General features: G+C 34.4%; 1 protein-coding gene across 1 annotated transcript; it reads left to right on the plus strand.

Annotated features, from left to right (window-relative positions):
* Positions 1-1,600: 1,600 nt before the first annotated feature.
* Positions 1,601-25,812, plus strand: LOC132560939 (uncharacterized). The gene is made up of 9 exons (XM_060225641.1): positions 1,601-1,796; positions 18,940-19,087; positions 19,306-19,438; positions 20,188-20,377; positions 20,609-20,682; positions 21,199-21,267; positions 22,126-22,374; positions 23,576-23,692; positions 23,912-25,812. Exons 1-9 carry the CDS (start codon positions 1,601-1,603, stop codon positions 24,107-24,109), a joined length of 1,374 nt encoding a protein of 457 aa, XP_060081624.1. The 3' UTR covers positions 24,110-25,812.
* The last annotated feature ends 790 nt before the right edge of the window (positions 25,813-26,602 follow it).

Genomic DNA, 26,602 nt, shown 5'->3' on the forward strand with positions numbered 1-26,602 from the left:
AGAATTAATGACATAATACCCACAGAACAATTTTTTGTCATGGTTTCCCAACATAAAAAATTTCTATTTTCAACCCCAAAGAAATCATCGGACTTGAAGTCAACATTTTACTTAGGTCCTGCAACAATGATTAATGATTTAATAATGTGACTTCCTTGTTGTCCAGCAGCATCATCTCTTCTTATCTTCATAATTTTAAATTGTGCTTCCAGTAACTTTTATTCTTGTTTGTTAACTGGATAAATTGTTGAAAGTCCAATAACTTGAGCTTTGGTCTGGACATTCTTAGGGTATGAAGTGTACATATTTAAATCCAGGGGTCATGATTCATGGTATGAATGGTGTGTTTCCATACTAGAAATTTTTCTTAATGTCTCTTGACACAACTTAACCACAATTGTAGATTAAGTGCAAGTGAAATTAAGAAAAAAAAGTGACCAGGTATAAGTGAAGATAAATGAATTAACATCAACTGATAACCACAATTTCATAAAGGATGAATAGTCTTAGAAAAAGTACTAAACAATGAAAAAATGATATTAAAGACTAAAACATGTAGGCATCGTATGGCCTTTACTGGCATGTCATATTACATGTACATGTCTTTTCAATAAAGCTGAAGCAGTTTTTGATAAATTATATAACTGAGGTTGTGCATCATGAAACGATGCATAAATAACTTCATTTGGAACACTCAGCAGAGAAGTTACTTGTTACATCTCTGTCCAGCTGATTGATTGTCACATAAACATGAATAGGATAACTATTTACAAAATTTGTAAAGAGGGTAGCTCGCAAATATGCTAATTCTGGCTCTCTACAGTTCAATAAACATTGAGTGACTGCATCCTCATAATAACACAGTTTCTTTCTATGATTTTGATACATATTGTAATAAAATCTCAACCTTGAGGATCCAGTTAATTCAAACATCAATAAAAGTAAATTAGCAATATAATTTTGTAAATATAAACCAGTGTCATCTTGTCTTAAATATAGAAGCTTACGTCTGTATACGTGTTAAAATGAAAAAGCTTCCAAGTTCTGCACAGTCTATAGTGTAAGCTTAATATGTGTAGTTTCTGTTTTACAAAATATACACATGATACAATTTAAATGTTGCAGCCATCCCAAAAAGTTTATCTAAACAAAAAATTGAAAAAAATGTTGAAATGAAATATAACATTGAACAGTTTACGTACTGTTTTTATTAAAATGTTGTAGCTTTATATAGGTATAAAAGGCCAGGATAAACCCTGTGCACAATAATCTATTTATATGAGTATTGCACCATTTCGTGAGGTCTGATTCACAAAATAAGTCATTGTCGTTAAAGTTAGTTCCTGTTGTGGTTGTTTAGAAGGTAAAACGTGATGGTGACAAGGATCCAGCTATTTATTTTTTGTATTTCAGGTAGAGAGAGAGAGAGTAGGACTTGTGCCTAGTCAACCTCAACTTTAAATACCGGTGTATTTAAACACACTAGACTGTACATTGTATGGAGCAAACTCCATCCTGTATTGGTCCATTGTACCCAAGGTGTTTAATCCCAAGGTCATTTGAGGTCAACTAACTCAGTGTTCCTGATAGCTGTGAAATCATGGCAAAATCCCACAGAGAAAACTCGGCCAGTGGTCAAGGTATCACCAATCAGGGAGTGGACATTGAGGACTACCTACACCCACAAGGTCAAGACTCGGTCAAGATGACCTCTGTTCTGCAGCCCAACAAACCACATGCAGTGCCTGGTCTCCGATACACTAAGAACAATGCCAAGGCCAATCGTTTTGACTCAGGTAAAATATTTCATTTTCATTTTCAAATTGGATAAGTGAATATTGAACAGCTCAATAATAAACCCATGCCTGGTAATAAGTCCACCCACATCAATTGGAAAAAGTAGAAATGTGAACAAAGCTATATAATGGTCCTGTAATTAAAAATCCTCCCTCTACTGGAGTCAAGAGTTAGGTGTGGGTCACCTGGACATATTATGCGATAGAATTTATTTTTTTCACTTCATTTTTCTTTCTTTTTTTTTTCATTTGAAAATGTAGCTTTCTTCAACATTGTCTTAACAATACTGAAGACAAGGTATATACTTTTCTATTTCTGTCTGCACATCCTTATATCGGCATTACATATCCCTTCTGATGCCTTTTCTATGTACATGAAGTTAATGAAAATGTCAAGCTGATGAAAAAGTAGAAATCAGATTCTTTCTTCTCATCTTCTTGAGGATTGTTACACTTCAGAATCAGCATGTAGTATTTGTAAGTATAAAGTGAAGCTGTCAAACTGATGAAAAAGTAATGAGAGCTAGGTTCTGCTCATCCTTACCAAGTAGCTAATTGAATCTGGTATTGATTTTGTGAGGTTCAGTATGATGTTGTTGCCTCCTCCCTTAAACAGTATAGTCATGGATGATATTCTCTGGGTTCTTGACAAAAACACTAATTGGTAGGAGACATCTCTAATGGACCATGGCCCCCGTTTTTTAAAGTTTGGTTAGCTTTAACTCCTTAAGGATGTATGCTAATATCCTTTAATTTATCTCCTGTCCTTATGACTTATACATTGTCAATCATTTGTCCTGGGATGTTATAATAGACTGAAAAATGCTCAGGAATCAAATTTATGGATTTGAAGGGGAGATAACTCTTTTAACACTAAATACAGGTAAATGTAAAATTCATGATAACAGTATTAAACACATGTAGTACAACACTGATGAGTTCCTTTCATGATCAAAGCCCTTGGAAATTTTTATTTGGAAGGTTGTATGTGATTTGCGATGAAATGTTATCCTAATATGACAAATGAAGTGAAAGTGAATGTTTTATGATTGCTGAATACAGAATTAGAAACCACTAACTGCAAGGATTTAAATATTTAAAGTGTTTTATTCTGCTCATTTGATTTATGAAGATTATAATACTTTACAACTTATTTAGTTGTTTTTCTGATAGAAATTATCTACAAATATATTATATGAGTTTAATAGATTTCAGAATACAGAGATTAAGTATAATAGCTAATGTTATGTCTTTCATGTAGGGAACATTTACACCAGCCCTGAAAGACCAAAAATCAGCAGTCATCTTCAATAGCAGAAAAGATTTTAGAAGATGTAAAACTTCTCATAATCAAGGATTTGAAAAAATAATGATATTTTCAATGCAAGAAACAAATAATTGAAGATATTTATCGCATGAAACAGCTAAAACCAGTCACTAATGTGTATTGGGTTATGGGTTAGGAAATTGGGACAGATTTAGATTGCCATTACTAGGGATTCTGACTGAAGCTTAACAAAACTTAACACTATAGAAATAATGGTTGTCAGATGAGAAGATTTCAGTTAAAACATGTTGTTTTTTCTAGAGAAACCAATTTAAATATTATACGCTGTGTAAAACTTATGGCAAATTTTTAATTAGCGGAGATCAGTATTGAAAACTTTGTGTGTTTAGTTTAAAAAAAAAATCATAAGAGAAAAGGGATAATGATAGTAAACATTATTTGGGATGGGAAGGCTTCAAATTGCTGTTTAGATCATTCTGTGACTTTGACACAATGGCAGGATTTGCTGCATTTATTGGCTTCGTTATCGACTATAACATCATTATTCTATTGTTTCGCTAATATTGACAGGAAATGTAGAGGCGAACTGTACATATTTTATAACATAGAGAACATTTTATCTGCTGTTAATGGTTTTATGTTTTCCAATGTAGTGATGTTTTTTGGCTTAGATGAAGCTGACATTACCTGTACTGTAAATTCATTCCATTACCTATTAATTGTGACAGGGAATTCCATGTCGTGATGGCGTGGGAGACATGCAAGTTTTAAAGATGCAGCGTATATCTATATTGAGAGATTTTTTTAATACTGATGATAAGCCATTCCACACGGACTTGATCATTTCCATAAAAAGCTGGGTCTACTGATCGTTACCACCAACTTAGTTTGAGATAGGACAATATTGTCCCTTGAACACAATAACACATTCCTATATATCTGGTGTGGGTGGGTATTGATTTATATGACATGCAAATATTAACAGGATTATGTGAACATGGAGTGTGGGCTGTTTTTTCACAGTCTGTTATTTTCAGAATCAGATAGATTGCTTGTTAGCAATCAGAAAAAATAGGATCAAAGGATGTTTTTTATGGACAGAATTAATGGCAACGTCAGCACAATTTTGAAAATACCAATGGCATTTATGATCTTATAAATCAAATTCAACACAAGGCTTAGTCAATCAAGATGTAATGAAGCTTTATCAAGGTGAATGAGAAACTGTGAATACCATTATACAAGCAAGAATTGTTTAGATCTAGTTATTAGCAGGAAATGCTGTATATAATTGGATATTGTTGCTCTCGGTTTTTACAGTATGTTTGATGAGGCATTTACAAATCTGTTTTTCCTGTCCAGGATTATGCCAATCTTTTCAAAAGTGTGAATGTTTCATAAGGCGTCAAGCTTACTCAATAATTTTCATAGCTATTACATTTTGGGATAGATTTACCAGGTAGTTTCACATTTTGAGACAGATTTACCAGGTAGTATCACATTTTGAGACAGATTTACCAGGTAGTATCACATTTTGAGACAGATTTACCAGGTAGTATCACATTTTGAGACAGATTTACCAGGTAGTTTCACATTTTGAGACAGATTTGCCACATAGCATCACATTTTGAGGCAGATTTACCAGGTAGTTTCACATTTTGAGACAGATTTACCACGTAGCATCACATTTTGAGACAGATTTACCAGGTAGTATCACATTTTGAGACGGATTTACCAGGAAGTTTCACATTTTGAGACGGATTTACCAGGTAGTTTCACATTTTGAGACAGATTTGCCAGGTAGCATCACATTTTGAGACAGATTTACCAGGTAGCATCACATTTTGAGACAGATTTACCAGGTAGCATCACATTTTGAGACAGATTTACCACGTAGCATCACATTTTGAGACAGATTTACCACGTAGCATCACATTTTGAAACAGATTTACCAGGTAGCATCACATTTTGAAACAGATTTACCAGGTAGTATCACATTTTGAGACAGATTTACCAGGTAGCATCACATTTTGAGACGGATTTACCAGGAAGTTTCACATTTTGAGACGGATTTACCAGGTAGTTTCACATTTTGAGACAGATTTGCCACATAGCATCACATTTTGAGACAGATTTACCTGGTAGTATCACATTTTGAGACAGATTTACCAGGTAGCATCACATTTTGAGGCAGATTTACCAGGTAGCATCACATTTTGAAACAGATTTACCAGGTAGCATCACATTTTGAAACAGATTTACCTGGTAGCATCACATTTTGAAACAGATTTACCTGGTAGTATCACATTTTGAGACAGATTTACCAGGTAGTATCACATTTTGAGACAGATTTACCAGGTAGCATCACATTTTGAGGCAGATTTACCAGGTAGCATCACATTTTGAGGCAGATTTACCAGGTAGCATCACATTTTGAGGCAGATTTACCAGGTAGCATCACATTTTGAAACAGATTTACCTGGTAGTATCACATTTTGAGACAGATTTACCAGGTAGTATCACATTTTGAGACAGATTTACCAGGTAGCATCACATTTTGAGGCAGATTTACCAGGTAGCATCACATTTTGAGGCAGATTTACCAGGTAGCATCACATTTTGAAACAGATTTACCTGGTAGTATCACATTTTGAGACAGATTTACCAGGTAGCATCACATTTTGAGGCAGATTTACCAGGTAGCATCACATTTTGAGGCAGATTTACCAGGTAGCATCACATTTTGAAACAGATTTACCTGGTAGTATCACATTTTGAGGCAGATTTACCAGGTAGTATCACATTTTGAGACAGATTTACCAGGTAGCATCACATTTTGAAACAGATTTACCTGGTAGCATCACATTTTGAAACAGATTTACCAGGTAGCATCACATTTTGAGGCAGATTTACCAGGTAGCATCACATTTTGAAACAGATTTACCTGGTAGTATCACATTTTGAGACAGATTTACCAGGTAGCATCACATTTTGAAACAGATTTACCAGGTAGCATCACATTTTGAAACAGATTTACCTGGTAGTATCACATTTTGAGACAGATTTACCAGGTAGCATCACATTTTGAAACAGATTTACCAGGTAGCATCACATTTTGAAACAGATTTACCAGGTAGCATCACATTTTGAAACAGATTTACCAGGTAGCATCACATTTTGAAACAGATTTACCAGGTAGTATCACATTTTGAGGCAGATTTACCAGGTAGTTTCACATTTTGAGGCAGATTTACCACGTAGCATCACATTTTGAGACAGATTTACCAGGTAGTATCACATTTTGAGACGGATTTACCAGGAAGTTTCACATTTTGAGACGGATTTACCAGGTAGTTTCACATTTTGAGACAGATTTGCCACATAGCATCACATTTTGAGACAGATTTGCCACATAGCATCACATTTTGAGACAGATTTACCTGGTAGTATCACATTTTGAGACAGATTTACCAGGTAGCATCACATTTTGAGGCAGATTTACCAGGTAGCATCACATTTTGAAACAGATTTACCAGGTAGCATCACATTTTGAGACAGATTTACCAGGTAGCATCACATTTTGAGGCAGATTTACCAGGTAGCATCACATTTTGAGACAGATTTACCAGGTAGCATCACATTTTGAGGCAGATTTACCAGGTAGCATCACATTTTGAGACAGATTTACCAGGTAGCATCACATTTTGAGACAGATTTACCAGGTAGTTTACTTTTTCATGGATCTTGCCACTGTTTTGCCATTTAAAGCTTAAAAGTCATTGTGAAAATGTATGATGAATGCTGTTGTGATTTTACAGATAGTTTCTTTCTTTCTGAACTAACAAAGTTATTTGATAATTGAATATTTTCATAATTTATGAAAATATCTATCAAACACGTATGTCAGTTAAAGACATTACTAATAACAAACAAAATCTTAATTTAACCTTAATATTTCAAATTCAAATAATCTTTTGAAGAAGCCACCGTAGATCAGAGTCAAATATTAGTTTATTTGTGCCGATTTTAGTTTGTTATTTTACACAAGATTTGCTCTTCTATTGAACTCACCTTAGATAAAAATCCTTATTCTTAGAAATTGTAAATTGTTTGTGGTTTATATCGGATTGTACCATGGTTCATATGATAAAATGTTTTCACTTGTCATGTTTTGTAAATTTGCTGAGTAAAATCTTCAGTGTTCCGGGACAAGAATTTCTGTTTATATATTGACATAACTAACACATAAAGTACACAAATTCTGTATGTGTGATTTTTATTTGATAAGTATTGCTGAGTAAAAATATATTTGAGTCATAAATACTACAACCACAGTGTTAGGTGACATGTGAAGTAAATGACTAGCTATACATGTATATAACTACCGGGCCTTTATTTGTTTAAGGTGACGCACAGTTGTCAATTTTCTTAGTATGTATGAGTAGTAATATAGCAATGCCATTTTCAACACATCTACATAAGTCAAATGATAGATTGGACCAAGACAATTTAACATTAAATGTCAGATGTGATCGAGGTCTGGACCGTTCAGTAAAAATGAATTTACTCAAATTTATATGTTTATGTACATTTACTTGTAATTTTCCTACAGATACCTAGCTTGTACTGAATGTCTTTCCAGACACTAGGAAGAACATGGATTGTGCCCACAGAATGAGAAAATTAAAAGTTTTTAATTAAGTGTCTATACTGCTTCTTCCCTGCCTAAAGTTTGACTTTTACTAGTAAATTTGTGGTTAGGCTAGCCCAGTGTCGTTGGTTGGGTGTCAGTCCATGTCAAGTTGTATTGATGGGACCATAAACTTTCCATAAAGTGTCCAATATCATTAATTGTCCACAGGTTTAAGCTGAATTTGAAAAAAAGCAAAAAGACACAAAAAATAATTCTAAAGTTTAAGAATTTTTTATGGAGTTTGTTTGAAGGAGAGAAATAAGATGTTGTAGTCAAGAGTGTTAGACCTATTACTTAAAAGTCATTATCAAATTTAATCAAATCATAATGCTGATTTGAGTAAAAGTCTTGGTTTTTCACCGTGAGGTTAAAACTGTGAGACATTAAGGATATGTACCTGTGGGTATTATACTGCCCACATCTCTACACAGACTGACAGGACTATTGTGGTATGACAGAGTGCCTCGACTTTGGGTCTAGTTCACAGTTCTAATACAGGGAAAAAGGCTTGTCTGTCTGTGAATTAAATCTGGCACACAGCAACAAAAATCCATGGAATATATGCATTGAACTTGTATGTACCTGTAAACATGCTGTTTGAGTCCTGTTGATACTGACAACAGGTGGGTGTTGCCAGGCTTGTTTTGTTAGTGCAATAGTATATAAATCATTGCCACACTCTCAGTCCTGGTTTTAAATTGTTCAATTTTTCATCTTAGCTGAAAGAGTTTGTTTTATGATATCTTCTCAAAAAAGGAGTCATGATATTGTTGCAAGGAAAGGCTTACCGGGGGTATTAGTGTTCAATTTGTATGAAGTAAAATAGATATGAAACTATTGACAGATACTGCCTCATCTTAACTATATATAAACATGTTTTACTCTACAGTGAAACCTGTCTTTACTGACACCTGGTATAAACATGTCTTACTATACAGTGAAACCTGTCTTTACTGACACCTGATATAAATATGTTTTACTATACAGTGAAACCTGTCTTTACTGACACCTGATATAAATATGTTTTACTCTACAGTGAAACTAGTCTTTACTGACACCTGATATAAACATGTCTTACTATACAGTGAAACCTGTCTTTACTGACACCTGATATAAATATGTTTTACTCTGCAGTGAAACCTGTCTTTACTGACACCTGATATAAATATGTTTTACTCTGCAGTGAAACCTGTCTTTACTGACACCTGATATAAACATGTTTTACTCTACAGTGAAACTAGTCTTTACTGACACCTGATATAAACATGTCTTACTATACAGTGAAACCTGTCCTTACTGACACCTGATATAAACATGTCTTACTATACAGTGAAACCTGTCTTTACTGACACCTGATATAAACATGTCTTACTATACAGTGAAACCTGTCTTTACTGACACCCGACATAAATATGTTTTACTATACAGTGAAACCTGTCTTTACTGACACCTGATATAAATATGTCTTTACTGACACCTGATATAAACATGTCTTACTATACAGTGAAACCTGTCTTTACTGACACCTGATATAAACATGTCTTACTATACAGTGAAACCTGTCTTTACTGACACCTGATATAAATATGTTTTACTCTGCAGTGAAACCTGTCTTTACTGACACCTGATATAAACATGTTTTACTATACAGTGAAACCTGTCTTTACTGACACCTGATATAAACATGTTTTACTATACAGTGAAACCTGTCTTTACTGACACCTGATATAAACATTTTTACTTCAGTGAAACTTGTCTTTACAGTACTATGTTTTCACCACTGAACAACTCATAATAGTGCAGGTAAACATATTTTGCAATAATTAATATATGTTAAAACAACACTTTGTGCTGTTGAGCAGATCAATGCTCATGTCTGGTGTTTTGATAATATATATAAATGGAAAAATGTTTTCCTGTAGTGTATTATGATTAAAAAAAAAGGAAATTCTAGATAAGAAATGTTAGTATTCATGCACACTGTTGGTACACTCTCATATGTCAGATAAGATTCATTAGTAAAACAATGCAGCAGAGAAGATCAAACTCTCCATTGAATTGGTTCAGTGCCGAAACCATTTTTGTCACGATTCTCTTATTGATTTTAATAAAAAGAATTTCTGAATGCCTCTGACAGAAAACGATAATATCCATTATTATTGACATTTCGAGATTGAAAACAATGTATCGCCCACCCTTACCAACCACTTTAGAATGATTTGGACCAGTAGACTGTGATTGAATTCAGTGCCAGCACTGGCAGATCTCATGTTGTCAGATTTTTTAATTGGGAAAATAACTTTGATAATAATAAATAATATTGATTTTGTATATTGGTCTGATATGACTGGTGTTTCTGAAAGTAAGCTGAGTAGTTTGTGTGTATCCTGGTGCCATTGTTACAGCCCACTCCCTGTTACTGTAGGTGTGTGGAGTACACTACCCTAGGTACTGAGGCTGACTAGGAACCAAGGCTACTGCTGTAGCAGGCACGTGTAATGGCAGTGATCAGTCGCCCACTCTAACTCTTATACTCTTCCAACTTAATCATAATACATTTTTGCTCACTGGTGCCAAATTGGACAAGCTGAGCGTCTTGGTAATTCTGTGGTACGACTGTATGGCAGCTGTCCCGTCACTGATAAAGGTGTGCTTTGTGTACTGGGGTCATTCTTACTATAGGCTGTTTGTTTGAATTGGCACAATCTCGTCACTAGCTACTGGTCATATTGCTTAATACTTCTATTATTACAACCATGTGTACAGTGTAACGGGGTCAGTGGTAAGGTATTTTTGTGTTCTATTTTTGGATGACGTACTCATTAAAAGACTTCATATGTCCAGGAAGGAATATGTAGAATAATGTGGATGAATTTTTCCTGACCGTTGGATGACCATTGAAAGTGAGAACAATACAGTGGATTTAGATGGGATTCATGGAAACAGTATTTAAAGATCCAACTTTGATTGTTCAACCATGGATGTCCAGGGATTTTTGAAGTGAGATTTGTACTTTGTACCAATCCGTAATTATGACCTTAAAGAGGATCTGATAAATATCTAGATGAGGTAGAAGTTTATAACCTTTCATCTAAAATTATGGAGTGTGTGATTTGACAAGGTACATAAAGTACTTAAATAGGATATACCCCTTATCACTTGGTTGCACCTAACCAATGGGGACTGTTTGGTATAATGGTAGGCCCTACCTAGAGTTGTTGCCGGAAACCACCCCGTTATCGGGACCATGTATAAACACACTGACAAGGGCAAGCATGGAGCCACCTGAACCCCAGGATCCACTTCTGGGGAGGCCAGGTAAGGTAACGAGATTTCCGTACATGAATACCTGTTTCTGTGTGGTTTAATTTTGTACTTTGTGACTGAATTTTTTTTTTCTATGATGGTGTTTAAGTCTACATGTGGTAGCAGCTGTACATCTTTTGTGTCTTACCTTTCTAGGCTATATATAAATACCTGTATTGTATATACCTGTATTTACCTGTACTTACCTGTAACGCATAGGTAAATGAAACAAGCCCAACTTTGATAAACTTTACAAAATCCTTTATACCGTGTCTGTGATGTTGTTGAAGTTTGAAGCATGATGTATGTTTATGACTGGTGTGAATAAGTCAAGCTTCACCGATTTTCAGTTTCTTCAATGTTGTATGGCTGTGACGTAAAATACACAGCACTCACTAATGTTGATACTATAGCACATGATAAAGTTTGGGAAGGTCACACCATAGCTACACACCTGGAGATGAATTACAACTATATGTGTATGTCTACTCAGCCTAAAAACACTGTAACAAAAGGTAAATATATTTCAAATTGTTTATTTTTTATATGACTTTCTCTGTGGGTCAATCAGTCATGTCTAGAAAATTGTAACATCTTACATTTAGATGGCACTGGATGTTATGAGAGACTTTAAAATTGACTGAAAACTTATATTTTTTTGCTTGTTCTGCTCTTAAGATAATTTCACATTAATGTTGCTAAAGCTACTCACTAGTACTGCTACATTTCTGCTTTGATCCTATCTTAATTTAATTCATTTAAACAGTGTAATCTTTGTTGAAATTATTAGCTGGTTTCCTATTGGATAACTTGAAGTAAAATTTCTTTTCAATTAGAAATTATTTTGAATTTTATGCTATTTCATGTTGCTAGAATACATGGTGACCAACTCTCATCATGTAATAATTTCTTTCCTTGAAGAAATATTGTTTTATATTTACGCACTTGAAATAAACACCTCACTTCATAGTGCAGTTTATGATTCAGAAAAATCATGTCTGTTAATACAAGTGGTTCACATGAAATGAACTTAAGCATGCTGATGCATTTTGTCCTACACATACCTGCTGTACCTACATACTTTACCCATATGGTAGGTTACATGTGAGATTTACCTGGTGTGTGCATCACACGGCCTAGACAACCTACCTCAGTTTATCTGTGTGTATAGATTAGACTTTTACTACGTCGTATGTAATTGTAATCCTACATTTATCATTTCACTGAAATGAAAACCTCTATGCAACGAAAATATTTCTAGCAAAGTAAAAAATACACGTGCATCTGCTTCATGTTGTTATTATGCAACAAGTAACACACAAACAACAAACATGATTCATAGGAGATCTAAAACTGGAACAACGTGTATGCCTTAACAAAGAAAAAGATCGTAATTTTCAAACATGTAAATGTAGTATATGATGTCTTTATATAGAACAATCTCTGTCAATAAATTTGTTTTTTTTTTTTGGTCGTTAGCTTTTTGTACAATGGCTTATTGGTCAAGTGTTGTTAAATTTTTTACTGGTTCATAAGCAGTGTTGGTATATTAGCTTGTCTGTTCAGTGTTGGTTATGCAGTTTGACAGGAGAATTAGATGACATGCCACAAGGCCTATGGCCCATACTCTGACATGATATATCCATTTCAGGGTGATGCTACAACCCTGTATAAGTACCATATAAACAGGGTACAGTATATTTTACTAGAACAACTTGGCTCTACCTGTGAAGGTAGACATTAAACTTGTCAACAAACCATCCTACCAATGTTGGTTAGTAATTGGTTGGTTGAATGATAGCTGATTCACAGTTCCAAAGCTAGTTAAATAAATGAATATTCCAGAGCTGTTTATTATACAAATATATAAATTCCTGGAAAATTCTTTACTGTTGGTGGATGTTTTCCTCATTGTTAACTGCTTACTTCAAATCCAGATAGCCAAAGGGTGAGGTTTGATTCCTTCACAGAAGTGTAGGTCACATACCGTCCTGTTCTGTCATGGAGGCATCCTATTTAAGCTTGTAGGGGCATGACACTTTACCCCATTGATCTGGAAAGGGCCTATCACATGATGTTCAGTGCATCAGTGACCAGCTGTAACCAAGGGACCTTGTATCCAAAAACAAAAATCCAGCAAACAAACATATGGTAGTACTGGAATGCATAATAAACAATAGTTACCTTTCTTTCATTGAATATTAGAATATCAAGCAGGAGGGTGTCAATGTACTATTACTTTGACCAAGAACTCAGAAAAATTTATATAAATTTTTTTCTTAATTAAGATATTTAGTAGCAGACCCAGATATATGCCACAGGACCTGGACTTCTGAAAACCTTGCACCAGCTGAACTTAACATCTACATATATAACAACCCAAGCCAGTGTATCCAGCTCTGTAAGCTTAGTAAATGGTGTGGAGTTATTTTCAATCTGTTAAAGTGATCAGTAAGAATACTAATGGGTAGATTAGTGTGATTATAGGATAATCTGGTTGATGCCTAATGCCTGGTGGGTCACCTGGTCAATGTTAGTACAGTCCTTAATAATCAGATTTACAGAATCAACACTGAAACAGTTATACACAGTGATGTTATGTTAATTATAATGTACAGTAAAAAAGGGGGTAGTAAATTCTATTAACAGGTGTCTGGAACCAGTTAACAACATTAAACTGGAGCGGTAATCTGATCTGTTAGAAGAGTTATATTAATCCACTACAGGTGCCTGCGGTTATAAAAGATCAGACAGTTAAACAAGGCCATAGACGACCTAATTATTATAATAATACTTACTGATGTTAAACTTACATCATTATGTTAATATTTACCTAGACTCAGAGATGTTCAACCTTCGGACCTTTATGGCTTGTTTGTAAGTCATCCAGTCATAGTTAATTGGAACTGAAACATCACTATCATGATTGCAGTATATATGGTATTGATGTCTGGTGGTGAGGTATTGACATTTAATATTGACCACTGCAGTAAACCTGTAAAGTAGCCTCATTGGAGACAGTCTGGTTGTAGGTCTGATACATTATATTGCCCAGCCACTGGAGCAGTAGTAACTGTCACATATCTACATGTACTGCCCCTCCTCCTCCTTCACATGTGTATTTCATTTGGAGTTCTTCTGATGTAAACAGGAAGTTTGACAGGGTGGCAGAGTAGTTGTATTGGAGTGAGAGTATATAGCAGAGTACACAGACTGCAATGTTTAGTGGTGTACCACATTCGCCTGTAGAATCATTGGATCACAAGCCACACACAGGCTGTTCCAAAATGCAGCATGATTACTACAATGACTATAGACTGAAGGGACCATCTCTGAAGTTCCCCTACTCCAAGTGTGGTTAGTATTATATTACATGAACAGCTGTGGAATCTTTATTGATTGAGAGAAGAAATGATATACAAATTAATTGACTTCTCACATTAGACTTGTGGTGTATGACGATTGTCAGATTTTTTGGCAATAATTTCATTTGTCCTTCCTGATAATAATTACCTACTGACTGCGATTTTATATTTTTTTGTGACATTCACTTCTCTAGAAATTTTAACACTTTTTTAAAATTAGTTTTACACATCAGGTGTGATATGAAAGATATTAATCGTTTGCTATACCATAATTGTATTTGCTTTCTAATACTTGTCTTCATAATCAAAATTGATTTATTGGTTTTCTCAATGAAAGCTGCCACAGCACAGTACTTTCATGAAATCAACCAAAGATCACCAACACACATTTAATGAGAACTAGAACTATTCATGGTAGATGGTACAGGTCTGTTATAATAGCTCAATGGCAACAGTCAGAATTAGGCCAATTACTCTTTTCCATTTAAGTGTTGCACTTATAAGGAATAGTATGCATATTCTAATTTGAGTGAAAAAAGAAATCGTTGTATGCATTTCTTGAAGGAATATTGAATGTTATGACAATCAAATGTTTATTTAGCTATACTTGGCAGCAATATATGGTGAATATGTATTGATGAAAGATTTTTTTCTTTTTATTCACACCTGGGTGATGTCACATATTAGGAAATTAACTGGTGCAGCAAAGTTCTTTAACATATTGAAGTCAATTTTTTTTAAACACAACCTATGTCTGAATCATAGACTTGCAGAGATCTTCCAATGATCTCTTCCAGGGAGTAGATGATGCCATTTGGTTTTGTTACCTGTCTGACTCTTTGATGTTTTTGCAGCATCAGCATTATTGTGTCAATGCATTCTTCATACGATGTCATACAGTTGTTAGAATTAAGGAACTATTGATACCTGCCATATCTACCTACCCTAGGGTAAAGCGACAATATCTCACCTTAAGAAAATATGGTTACCTGTAGACACTATCAGGGTATGTTACACGATGAAGTATTATATCATTAGGTGTTCTATGTGTATTACATGTATCTGACATGGTGAAAAGATCTGCTGGATATGCTCCCATAATATTTCAGATAAGAGTGTTTATTTTGTTGTTATGTACTGAGCTATAACATCCGAACATGTAAGTGTTTTCTTTGAACTTCTAATTTATATTTGAATTTTCCAGGTATACCTTTACTTAGTATATAGTTTGTCACATACAGCTTTCAGGGTTGTTCCTGCAGGGTTAAGAGCAAGTTCAGGTGTCAAATAAGTTGAACTTTTGAATTGACATTGATATTAGGAAACAAAAAATTTTGAGAAGACATTTTGTTTAATTGAAGTCTGAAAATCAGTAGAATTAATTGAAATATCTGGTCCAAAGTGATTACATGTACTGAGGCATTTAAGATGAAGCATAATAGCGTTTTACAGGGTTACAATTCAGATATTTATAATTCAATGTGTATTTTGAAAAGAAAACCAAAATCCCAAATAAAATATGAAAATCTCATGACTCAACCTTTAGACCAACAAAAGCTGTTGCTAGTCTCTAGATACTTTGTTGCTGTAGGATGGGGACTAACTGTCATGTAGTATGAAAACCGAACTGGGAATTTATATATGACAAAAATAAATATTTTAAGTGATAATTCTCCACAAAATTATGTGCTTCAAAATTTGAATATTATACTATATGTAGTATTTACATCAAAGCTTACTGATTTCTTTCTGAATCACCAATTCAATTTAATTGAAATTTTCTAAAAATTTGCTGAAAAAAATTATTTAAAGTCTTCATGTGATTGTTTCTTTTTGACCTACATTGTGTATTATGACTGGGGACTGGGACAACCTAAGGATGTACTGGTGTTGAAATCTGAAGTACTGACAATTGAGAGTATGTCCATGATGAGGTCAGTGTTACACAGATAATTGGAGTCATCTACCAACCATGTGTAACTGTGTCTCAGGCTACTTACTGCTATATAAGGCTAGCTGTGTGTAATTATCTTATATTGTCAATAATTTGAGTGCTGTAATTTTGTTGGTACAGTAATAAGAGAACTGATGGGAGTTTAGTTTGGACTTTGTATCTGTGTAACAAAAATCAGGACTAAACCTGACCATCTGTAGATTGTCTAGATACTGACAAATGAAATTGCATGAGACATAATTCTCGTTTGACTTTGAACAATTTGTATAAAATGTGATGTGGTTAAATACAATTTACTTATGATAATAACATGAAACATTTTAAGGGTTGAAAAAAAATTAATGACATCATATGCACTGTGATGTCATCAAAGGGAAGGATGTTGGTGAGAATATCACAAATTAAGATTATATATTAGTCTAAATCTTTTCAATTTTTTATAATTTTGAATTATGTGGTAAACAAAATCTCACATAGGATGTCTATTTCGTAAGAACTTGATACTGTCTAATAACATCTAGGAGATCTCAACCCATTGGGAAAGATTATTATGTTGACAAACACAAGGTCCTTACAGACATGCTTGGGCCAAAATTCCTATCAAACTTTAAGGTCCTTAACTAAAAGTCCAGACAAATGTTGAAGAGATCACTCTGATCACAGTCCATTACTTACAATCCAGTCCAGTAATATTGCTTCACCTTTCCCCAATCATCTTGCAGAGGTCATTACTTATAAGGACATATTGTATGGTTCAGGTGTTACAACATTTTACGATGGTGACCTATTGCAATCACCTTCATCTGGCAGACTTGCGGACGTAAACAATGTAACATTTTCACAAATCTCTTGATCTGATTTTTTTAATTCAAGCTTGGTTAGAATTATGAGTGAAGGATGACGACTTGGTGGTATGTCCATATTGATTTTGACTGAGCACCAGGGACTGATGAGTTGGACCAAAAAGGGTTAAATTGACTTAAATTTCAAAAACCTTCTTTCCAAAAGCCAGGTATGATAGAATCAAGAGTCACATTTCCTTTTGGGGAGGAAGTTTATTTCAAACTGGAAATAACTTTGTAAGAATTATCAGTATAGGATGTCAGTTTTGATGGTATGCATGTATTGTCATTGGCTTACTATATTCATTGTCACAATTTCTGTATCATGACACTTGATAACTAACCTTTAAACTTTATATTCAATATTGCTTAATTCAGGTGACAGTCAAGGCCACTAGACCTTCTATTTAGTTTTGTCACAGACACAATTTTATGAAAAATTGCATTTGTATTATGAGAAATCATTTCTATACTAAACATTCTTGAGGTAAATACTAAGTATTGAATGCATATTGTGTGATGTTCGAAAAAAATATGATTTGCCAATTATAGATTTAATAGATGTACACACATAAAGTTGTCTTTCGAAGATAATTTATTCTGCTAAATTGACAAATTGGCTGTGAAAAAGAGTGACTAACTCTAATCAGGCAGATCACACAACACAGTAAACCCATTGGTGATGGGTATATATATATATATATTGATCACGGTTGATTCATCGTTTCTTTGGGAATCCCCTGATTCTCATCAATGACCATGTGTCACTGTGGTGATTCAGGTATCCTTAGAGGTCAAGGTCATCCTACTGACAAGGGATTCTTTGGAATATAAGAACTGTAGATATTTAGGAATGACTGTATGATGTATGGCCCTGCTTAAACTGATTTGTATGACAAAAGATGGGTGGAAGAATCCAATAGACCTATTCTGCTCTTGCTGGAAATCAATACCGAACATAGAGCTGCTAATATCTGATGGCGTCTCTCTCTGCTGGAACCTAAAGTGTTTAGACAAAGTAATAATTGTCACACATAATCTAAAAGGCAGACTGCAGGAAAGATTAAATGGGATATCATTGATGGATTTTACTGAGGTTTGTCAATGGAACCTGATTGTTCACACCTACATGGAGCAATTGCAATGATTTTTTTTGACTAAGTATAGTAAAAAATACTTGATGATCATTGATTACAGCGTCTTTAAAGTAATCATTGTGCCAAGATTACCTAGAGTGTAATTAAGACATTCCCTGGTGTCTTAGAAGTCTTTAACATGTCATGTTTCATTTATGTTTTCTTGCTAATACTCTCTTGTTGAAATTAACATTATATGAAAATGTACATATACACTCCACCCCAGTTGAAATTACTTGTAAATGTATACTTACAAGGGAAAAAATGAGAGTAATGTGTGGATTTATAGTACTAGAATCACAATGTCTTGTATTTTCTGTATATTGACATGTAAGTGTTTGAAATCGAGATTGTGAGTAAATACAATTTAATGAAATTGAGGAGTATGCTTAGTGGCATAAAATCATAGTTTGTGATCACAATTTGAATTTGAGGTAGGTGTTAAATTATTGTGATGTCATGGATTATGACGCTGTGGAGCTGTGAAGCTGTATTATTGATAATAAGTCATAAGAATGTCATCATAATTGTGATTTAAAGTTTGGTTGTATGATTGCAGGTGTGGCTGACCTTGATGATGTACATGTATCACCAGATTTATCTCATCGTCTAACTGCAAATGGCAAACAGCGTCCTTCCAGTACTGCAAAGAATTATGATTATGCTGACTATGAGGGACACCAGTATGAAGAACTTCCTCACCCAAAGCAAGTTATTGTGTAATTGTGTACACTTAAACAGCATTTAGTCTTATACAACTAATGACAACAGATTCTGATGATGGTTAATCTTCAAATTTAAGCTGATGAGTTGAATACAGGAAAAAGAAATTGTTGTAAAATCATATTCCTTAATGATAGCTCAATACTAATGAAATTTCACTTGTAAAAGTTTATGTTTTAACTAACGATTGATTTTTCTCTAGGCCTGAAGGAGGGAGACAGACCTCTCCAGAGTCCTGCTCTGAGTACCAGTCATCAGCAGGCACAGTTACAGCAGAAACACCCTCCGAGTCTGGGGATACTGCTGCTATTGTACGCAATTCTGATCAGAGGCAAGTTGATTTGTAATTGAATCATTCTCGTCATAAATTTTATCTTTACAATAGGACGTGATATCTATGTGGTACATTACAATAAAAACACACCTTCAGTAGAGTTTTTATTACCATGTAGATTTTTGTGACTAAGTGCTCCTGGTCTGTATCACACCATGATCAGTGCTGGTTGTCTTAGTCATTGCTGTCAAAGGTTGTGTTTTTTTTACTGCAACAACCCTGATCACATTATAATCAGTTTAAATCAACTCCCTGAAGTAAGAAGCAATTAATCACTCTGTATGATACATTGTAAGTTGTCTTCATTGACAATTATTGTGTGAAATTTTTCCTTACAGAAAGCTCAGCAACAAAATGTTGGTTGACTCCCTTTATTATTTTTGTTTCCATTTGTTACATAAAAAGGCCTTACAATGCTTTGATTGACATATTGTTCGTTGTTTCTCTTGATTATGATTACAAACATTCATTCCTGACAAGAATGTATTAAATCATTATAGGACTGTATTGATAATTTCCCTTAATGATGTTTGTCTTACTTAAAAGGAAAGTTTCTACAACTCTCTGTATGAAACTGTGCTGGTTGTTTCCCTTGACAAGGATTGTAGACATTTTTCTCCACAGGAGGCGTTATGACTCCCTGTAGAATTCATCGTTAGTTGTCTCCTTTGACAATAATTTGGTACTCTATATGATACACTTTGGTTGTCTCCATTTCCTATGATTATGTATATTTTATCCCACAGGAAGCGTTACAACCCTCTGTATGATACCATGATCAGTTCTTCTCCTAACATCTACAACAAAGTCAAGGCCACTCAGCCAGACAATAGTATACAAGAAAAATTGAAGATGATGAAAATAATTGTCATTTTCCTTATCCTTATCTCCTGTCTATCTCTTGCCATCAGCCTCTACATCGTCATCGTCTATTCAGCAGGTAAACAAACTAGACACAATTTTAGTCACTTGGAACCGATTTGATAAAAGTTAATGTGCAAGACAATGCCATGGAATATTTCATTATTCCACAACTGGGTTAAAAGTCAAATAATGAATATATCATTACAATGTATTAGCTATTTAGATGATGAAACATCTCATTTTATAGGCAACCATTATACACTTTTTTGGAGATTACTTTTTTATTCATAATCTTTGTACTTTACAGGTCCACTTACAATACAAAGTCTACAGAAAGATTTGAACAGCCTCCACAATAATTACTCAGATCTCAATCAGAAGGTATTATACTGTTTACATGTAAAATGCTGTTATACTGTATTTATCCTCAAATAAGCCCCCTAGCCTAGTGTTAAAGTTTAGTTTTAGAGTTTGGTGAGGGCTTATTTGGCCTTTTAGCATACTATTTTAAAATTGATGATTCTGCAAAAATGAAGAAGGGATTTATTAGTCGGAGTGGGCTTATTTGCGAATAAATACGGTAATTAACTGACACATAAACTACAGCCAATGGACAATCAAACACCTATCTGGAAGTACAATCATCCTAACTTGTGAAAATGTGCTTCATTTCATTTATTGAGCAAAATATTAGTGTTTGCTTATTAATCATTATGATAACATACAAACCATTACTTCATGAAAAAACAAAGTGTCTCTTAACAAATATTTGAAGACTTGCACAAAAATATTATAAATTATTCAGAATTTATAAATCAGTGCTTCTTACATTGTACTTAGAACAGAAAACACTAAATGGTGTGTATTAATATTTAAATGATTCCTTTCTTTCCACAGCTACAGTTTCTAGAGTCTGTGATGTCTGGGAATACATCAGTTGATTACCTTGAGGAGCTTGGTCAACGTGTAAGTAAAAAAAATACAGTAACAATATTTCCAGACAAAAGTCAATTTGGCTGGTGTTGGTTTATAGCTTTTCGTCAAAAGCATAATGGGTGGAAATAGCAAGTGGGTGAAAACAGTTGTTTGGTTTGCATATCGCATGGAATGAGTCATTGGCTGTATGTAGTAAAGGAGACAGCATGGAGTTAAGAATCAATATACATGTATTTGTTATGTATACCTGTAGCTCTGTACAATCTGTTCCCCAACCATGATAGATTTTTGTGATGTATATATGAACAGTCCAAAGGTAATGTTTTTGCATGCTTGTATAATATAACTTTCATTATCTCTTCCTCTACCTGTTGTAGTTTGACAATACACATGATAGACTGAATCTGTTGGAAAATACATGTTTCAACAGTTTGAATAAAAATCTTATTACATATGTGTGCAATATGAAATGAACTTTAACTGTGTTTTTTAACACAGAGAATCTCCTTGTGTAGAACCAAAACCTGTGATGGAAATATCAATGTTGCTAGTAGAATTTTAATGCTGTCCAGGACTGTAAGCCTACAATGTATACTTCCCATCTGGTTACCAGAACATCTATCGATAATTGTGACCTAGTTAGAACCCTAGAACAACAGATCATGTACAGGTATGTTTTGATAATGACAAACACTTCGTACAAAACCAAATTTCCTGATGTGGTAGTATATTCTTATATTGGAAGGCAATTGCAACCAGCTTTAGGTAGTGCTACTGTAGGCTACTGGAAAACCCTGCTTCCATTCTTTAGTGTTATTTTTTATGTTTTATTTACTCAAATAAATGGTCAGAAAGATGCCCTAGTATAAATACCATTTTTGTTTCCAGGTGTCTGAACTGAAGACAGAAACTTCAACAAAGCTACTCACTTTAGAAAAGAATTTACTGGAAACAAAAGCTTTGCTTCAACACAACCAGAAAAATATAGACAATGTTTATGGAAATGCATCCCTGCAGATCAACGCCACACAACATGATCTGTTTGCATTCCAATCTAACTTCACCTCCCAATTGACAATTATACAGAGTGATTTTGAGGACAGACTCAGCATAATTTCAAAAATGCCCGGTCCAAAGGTAAAGGATTAGATGAATCATTATGATGAGGATGAGAAGTTCTATTGAACTTTTTTAAGAGATTACCTGTATAATGAGACCACTTTCAAACTATTTAGATCAATGCCTATATCATGAGACCACTTGGATTATCAGTCCACTATGTGATGTCTGGTTTAGGAGTCTATAAGCTTATTCTGACAATCTGAAATTTATAAAGAGCGAAGAGTTTTCATTAAAAATTTTCCAATCTTTTTGCATGTTATTATTTCAAAACTCTTGTTTGATTTATGCTTAGGTTTTCCCATTTGAATGGCATGTTATTTATACTGCTTTATATCCTTTGTAAACTTATTTCAAAGTGAATTCTGCAGCTAAATGTAAAGTCATGTATTTGTGTGATAAAATCATATATATCATGTTCTGGTGGAGATATTGCTTGGTTCAATTTCAACCGAAATACTTTCAAATATTGATTATAATAAAAAAAAAAGTGGGGAAAAAAATTGAAAACATTTTTTTAAAATTCCAGTTGAGTAAAGGCATATTTACAGTTTTAGACAGAAATAGTGCTCAGGTGGTTCAGATTCCCTGTCACGTTGGTGAAAGATGGGTGTCACCTACTGAGGCACTGCCTAAGAGGACACACCTACCTTTCACCTACCTGGACAAGTGTCCTTGTGGAAATTGATGAAGCCACCAAATGTATAAGGCCACTTGACCTGGCAATGTAGGTTTTACTGAGACCTCATTGCTTTATAATCTCAGCTTTCAGAAGGGTTTTAAATAATTTGACAGATCTGCTCAGAGACGTATATATCACATATATATACGTCTCTGATCTGCATTAACAATTGTTATAAAAACAAAATTTCAAAATTCAAAATTGTATAATAATCAAAGCCTTCTTCAAAATATCCATTTAATGATATGTAAAATATATTGGTAAACATTATTTAAATTGCTATACATCCAGTTAACACGCAATCTATGAGTCAAAGTTATCAGGATTAATGTTTGGATAATGAAGAGCAATGAAAAGCATTTAGTTGTAATTCTGCTGAATCAGCAATAGTTATGGGTGGTCTTCATTTTTACATGACATGGGCATATTGTCAGATCAATACTATAATCCAGGTAAGTTCTTCTTGTAAGAAGATGTTGAAGAAACATCTGACACGCGTCTTGTACCAATTTTACTGACTTGTGCTTTTGTTGACAGGGACCTCCAGGTGTGGGAAATTTGTCAGCATGTTATATGAGGGACTTTGATGCACTGTCCTCATCACAGACTCCTCAAACAGATACACAGTGGGAGCCAGACTCAGATGTGCTAAAGGTATTTGTTTACCAAAGGGAATAGCATTTCTCCATATACAAATTAATGCAGATGCCTGTTAATAGCCATAACAAACCCATTTGAAATAAATCATAAATTGATAAGAACCCATCTTCCTACTATTCATAGCTAGAAGTTTTTAAAACAGTTGTTGCACTAAGAAATATAGAATAAATAATTTTAATATATTTCATTATGGAACTTCATTGTGTTTTTCAGACAAATGTAGTGATGTTTGCAGTATGTGGGGTCAAGAACGGTGTTGAGCGTTACCTCGAGGTCAGAGAGTCCAGCGCAGGCACTAACAAATTCCAGTACCGATGTTTGTGTTCAGGGAGGCTAAGCTCAAGTGGCACAACCAGGACCTGTATAACACATTTGTGGCTCTGTCCGCGTGAGAGTTTTGGGGGCAGCTGAAAGGAGATTTGTTCAATAATGCCAAGAGAGATTCCATGTTGATTTCTTGTGACAAATTTGACACTTGTATTATACATACAGTATGTGGTCTGGTGCGAAAATAAACAGAGTGACTACCTATACTGTGTAATACTTGGATGCACATTCCAGAGTGTCACTACTACAGCTGTATAATAGAGTCATCAGAATTTAACTTATATGTTATGTAAACCAAGGATGCTGTTGTAAGACCTGAATCAGCAATGTGCAGTATAATCCATCAACAAAGCTTTCTGATTAAGGACAGGATTCAAGATATATATATCTGTACTGTCCTGCTTCATAGCTAGGACACAGGATTCAATTAATATATGTGTACTGTTCTACTTAACCGGTATTACACAGGATTCAAGATATATATGCTTACTGTCCTACTTCACAGCGAGGACACAGGATTCAATAAATATATCTGTACTGTCCATCTTTGCAGCGAGGACACAGGATTCAATAAATATATCTGTACTGCCCTACTTCACAGCGAGGACACAGGATTCAATAAATATATCTGTACTGCCCTTCTTTGCAGCGAGGACACAGGATTTAATAAATATATCTGTACTGCCCTTCTTTGCAGCGAGGACACAGGATTCAATATATATATCTGTACTGCCCTTCTTTGCAGCGAGGACACAGGATTCAATATATATATCTGTACTGCCCTTCTTTGCAGCGAGGCAATATATATATATCTATATATGTACCATCCTGAGTTACAGCTATGGTGCAGGATTCAAAGAAGGAGTCTGTTTAGTGTTTCTTTACAACTAATCAGTAATTACAGATAAAGTTAGACAAACTTAATCAATTATAGAAAAAGTTATAATGTTTACAAATCATAAATGGCTACCTTATAGACATTCCTTAATGTGTGATGCAATATCAAATACTTCGACATGTCTGTTTAAACATTGATTTCAGATGAGTACATGTAAGATGAAGAGTCAGTGAAACTACTGCTAAGCCTTTCTTATTTGACCTCTGAGTATCTTGATGTCCATTTCTTTCCAACCTCAAGCTCTGAACTAATTTCTGAATTTAAAAAAAAATGAAACAAAACCTTTGTATCCTGACATCCTAAATTTTACACGAGTCCTACTCACTGAAATTCATTTCTAATAACAAAACATTCTTTAAATTGAATGTGGTGTAGTCTGGCACTCAAAGCAGTATGACCGTGTTTGAGAAGTTGGCCAGTTATGGACACTCAACAAATCTCATTGTAGTTTGAAATAGTGAATTTTCACTATTTGGTCCATCAGTAATAGACACTCTATTGATACCTATGACATTAGGAAGGAATGGGAACATGTGGAAAGGTCTACTCGTTTTCTCAGCCTGAAGAGTAGAAATGAGTGTAGATGAGAATAGACAGCCTGAAGAGTAGAAATGAGTGTAGATGAGAATAGACAGCCTGAATAGTAGAAATGAGTGTAGATGAGAATACACAGCCTGAAGAGTAGAAATGAGTGTAGATGAGAATACACAGCCTGAATAGTAGAAATGAGTGTAGATGAGAATAGACAGCCTGAAGAGTAGAAATGAGTGTAGATGAGAATACACAGCCTGAAGAGTAGAAATGAGTGTAGATGAGAATAGACAGCCTGAAGAGTAGAAATGAGTGTAGATGAGAATACACAGCCTGAATAGTAGAAATGAGTGTAGATGAGAATGACAGTGTAGATGAGTGTAGATGAGAATACACAGCCTGAAGAGTAGAAATGAGTGTAGATGAGAATAGACAGCCTGAAGAGTAGAAATGAGTGTAGATGAGAATAGACAGCCTGAAGAGTAGAAATGAGTGTAGATGAGAATAGACAGCCTGAAGAGTAGAAATGAGTGTAGATGAGAATAGACAGTCTGAAGAGTAGAAATGAGTGTAGATGAGAATAGACAGCCTGAAGAGTAGAAATGAGTGTAGATGAGAATAGACAGCCTGAAGAGTAGAAATGAGTGTAGATGAGAATAGACAGCCTGAAGAGTAGAAATGAGTGTAGATGAGAATACACAGCCTGAAGAGTAGAAATGAGTGTAGATGAGAATAGACAGCCTGAAGAGTAGAAATGAGTGTAGATGAGAATAGATTCAAAGGATAAGAATGTGAAAACAGACTTCAAATAACCATAGATGTTTTTAGTTTCCACTAATGCTTTCAACTCATGGTAGCTCATTGTTGTAGTTAACAATCTGTGTTTCTTTTTGGATAATATCGGAATATCTAATATGTAAAACTCTTAGTGCCAGTCTTTTATCACATAACCAGACCTTAACTGCTATTGGTTGTTTGGTTTTAGTTTAAAAATTCATACAAATATTTATAGAATAATTTACTTTTTTATTTGTTGATAAACAGAAAGTTATATATAGAGGCATTACTAAATATGATCAAGGGCATTAGGGAGCATTTCCTAGTGTTTGAAATATACCTTAAACGTCTTGATGTGGTATAGTGAAATT

Source organism: Ylistrum balloti, unplaced genomic scaffold (assembly GCF_031769215.1).
Source record: "Ylistrum balloti isolate Yb309-2 unplaced genomic scaffold, AGI_CSIRO_Ybal_v1 Utg371132, whole genome shotgun sequence".
In the NCBI taxonomy this organism is placed as follows: Eukaryota; Metazoa; Mollusca; class Bivalvia; order Pectinida; family Pectinidae; genus Ylistrum; species Ylistrum balloti.

What these genes read in the sequence shown, in the direction of transcription:
- LOC132560939 (XM_060225641.1), top strand. Translation starts at nt 1,601, where the DNA reads ATGGCAAAATCCCACAGAGAAAACTCGGCCAGTGGTCAAGGTATCACC. An exon ending in CGTCATCGTCTATTCAGCAG is followed by an intron (nt 20,378 to 20,608) that starts GTAAACAAACTA and finishes TGTACTTTACAG; the next exon opens with GTCCACTTACAATACAAAGT. An exon ending in TTGAGGAGCTTGGTCAACGT is followed by an intron (nt 21,268 to 22,125) that starts GTAAGTAAAAAA and finishes TTTTGTTTCCAG; the next exon opens with GTGTCTGAACTGAAGACAGA.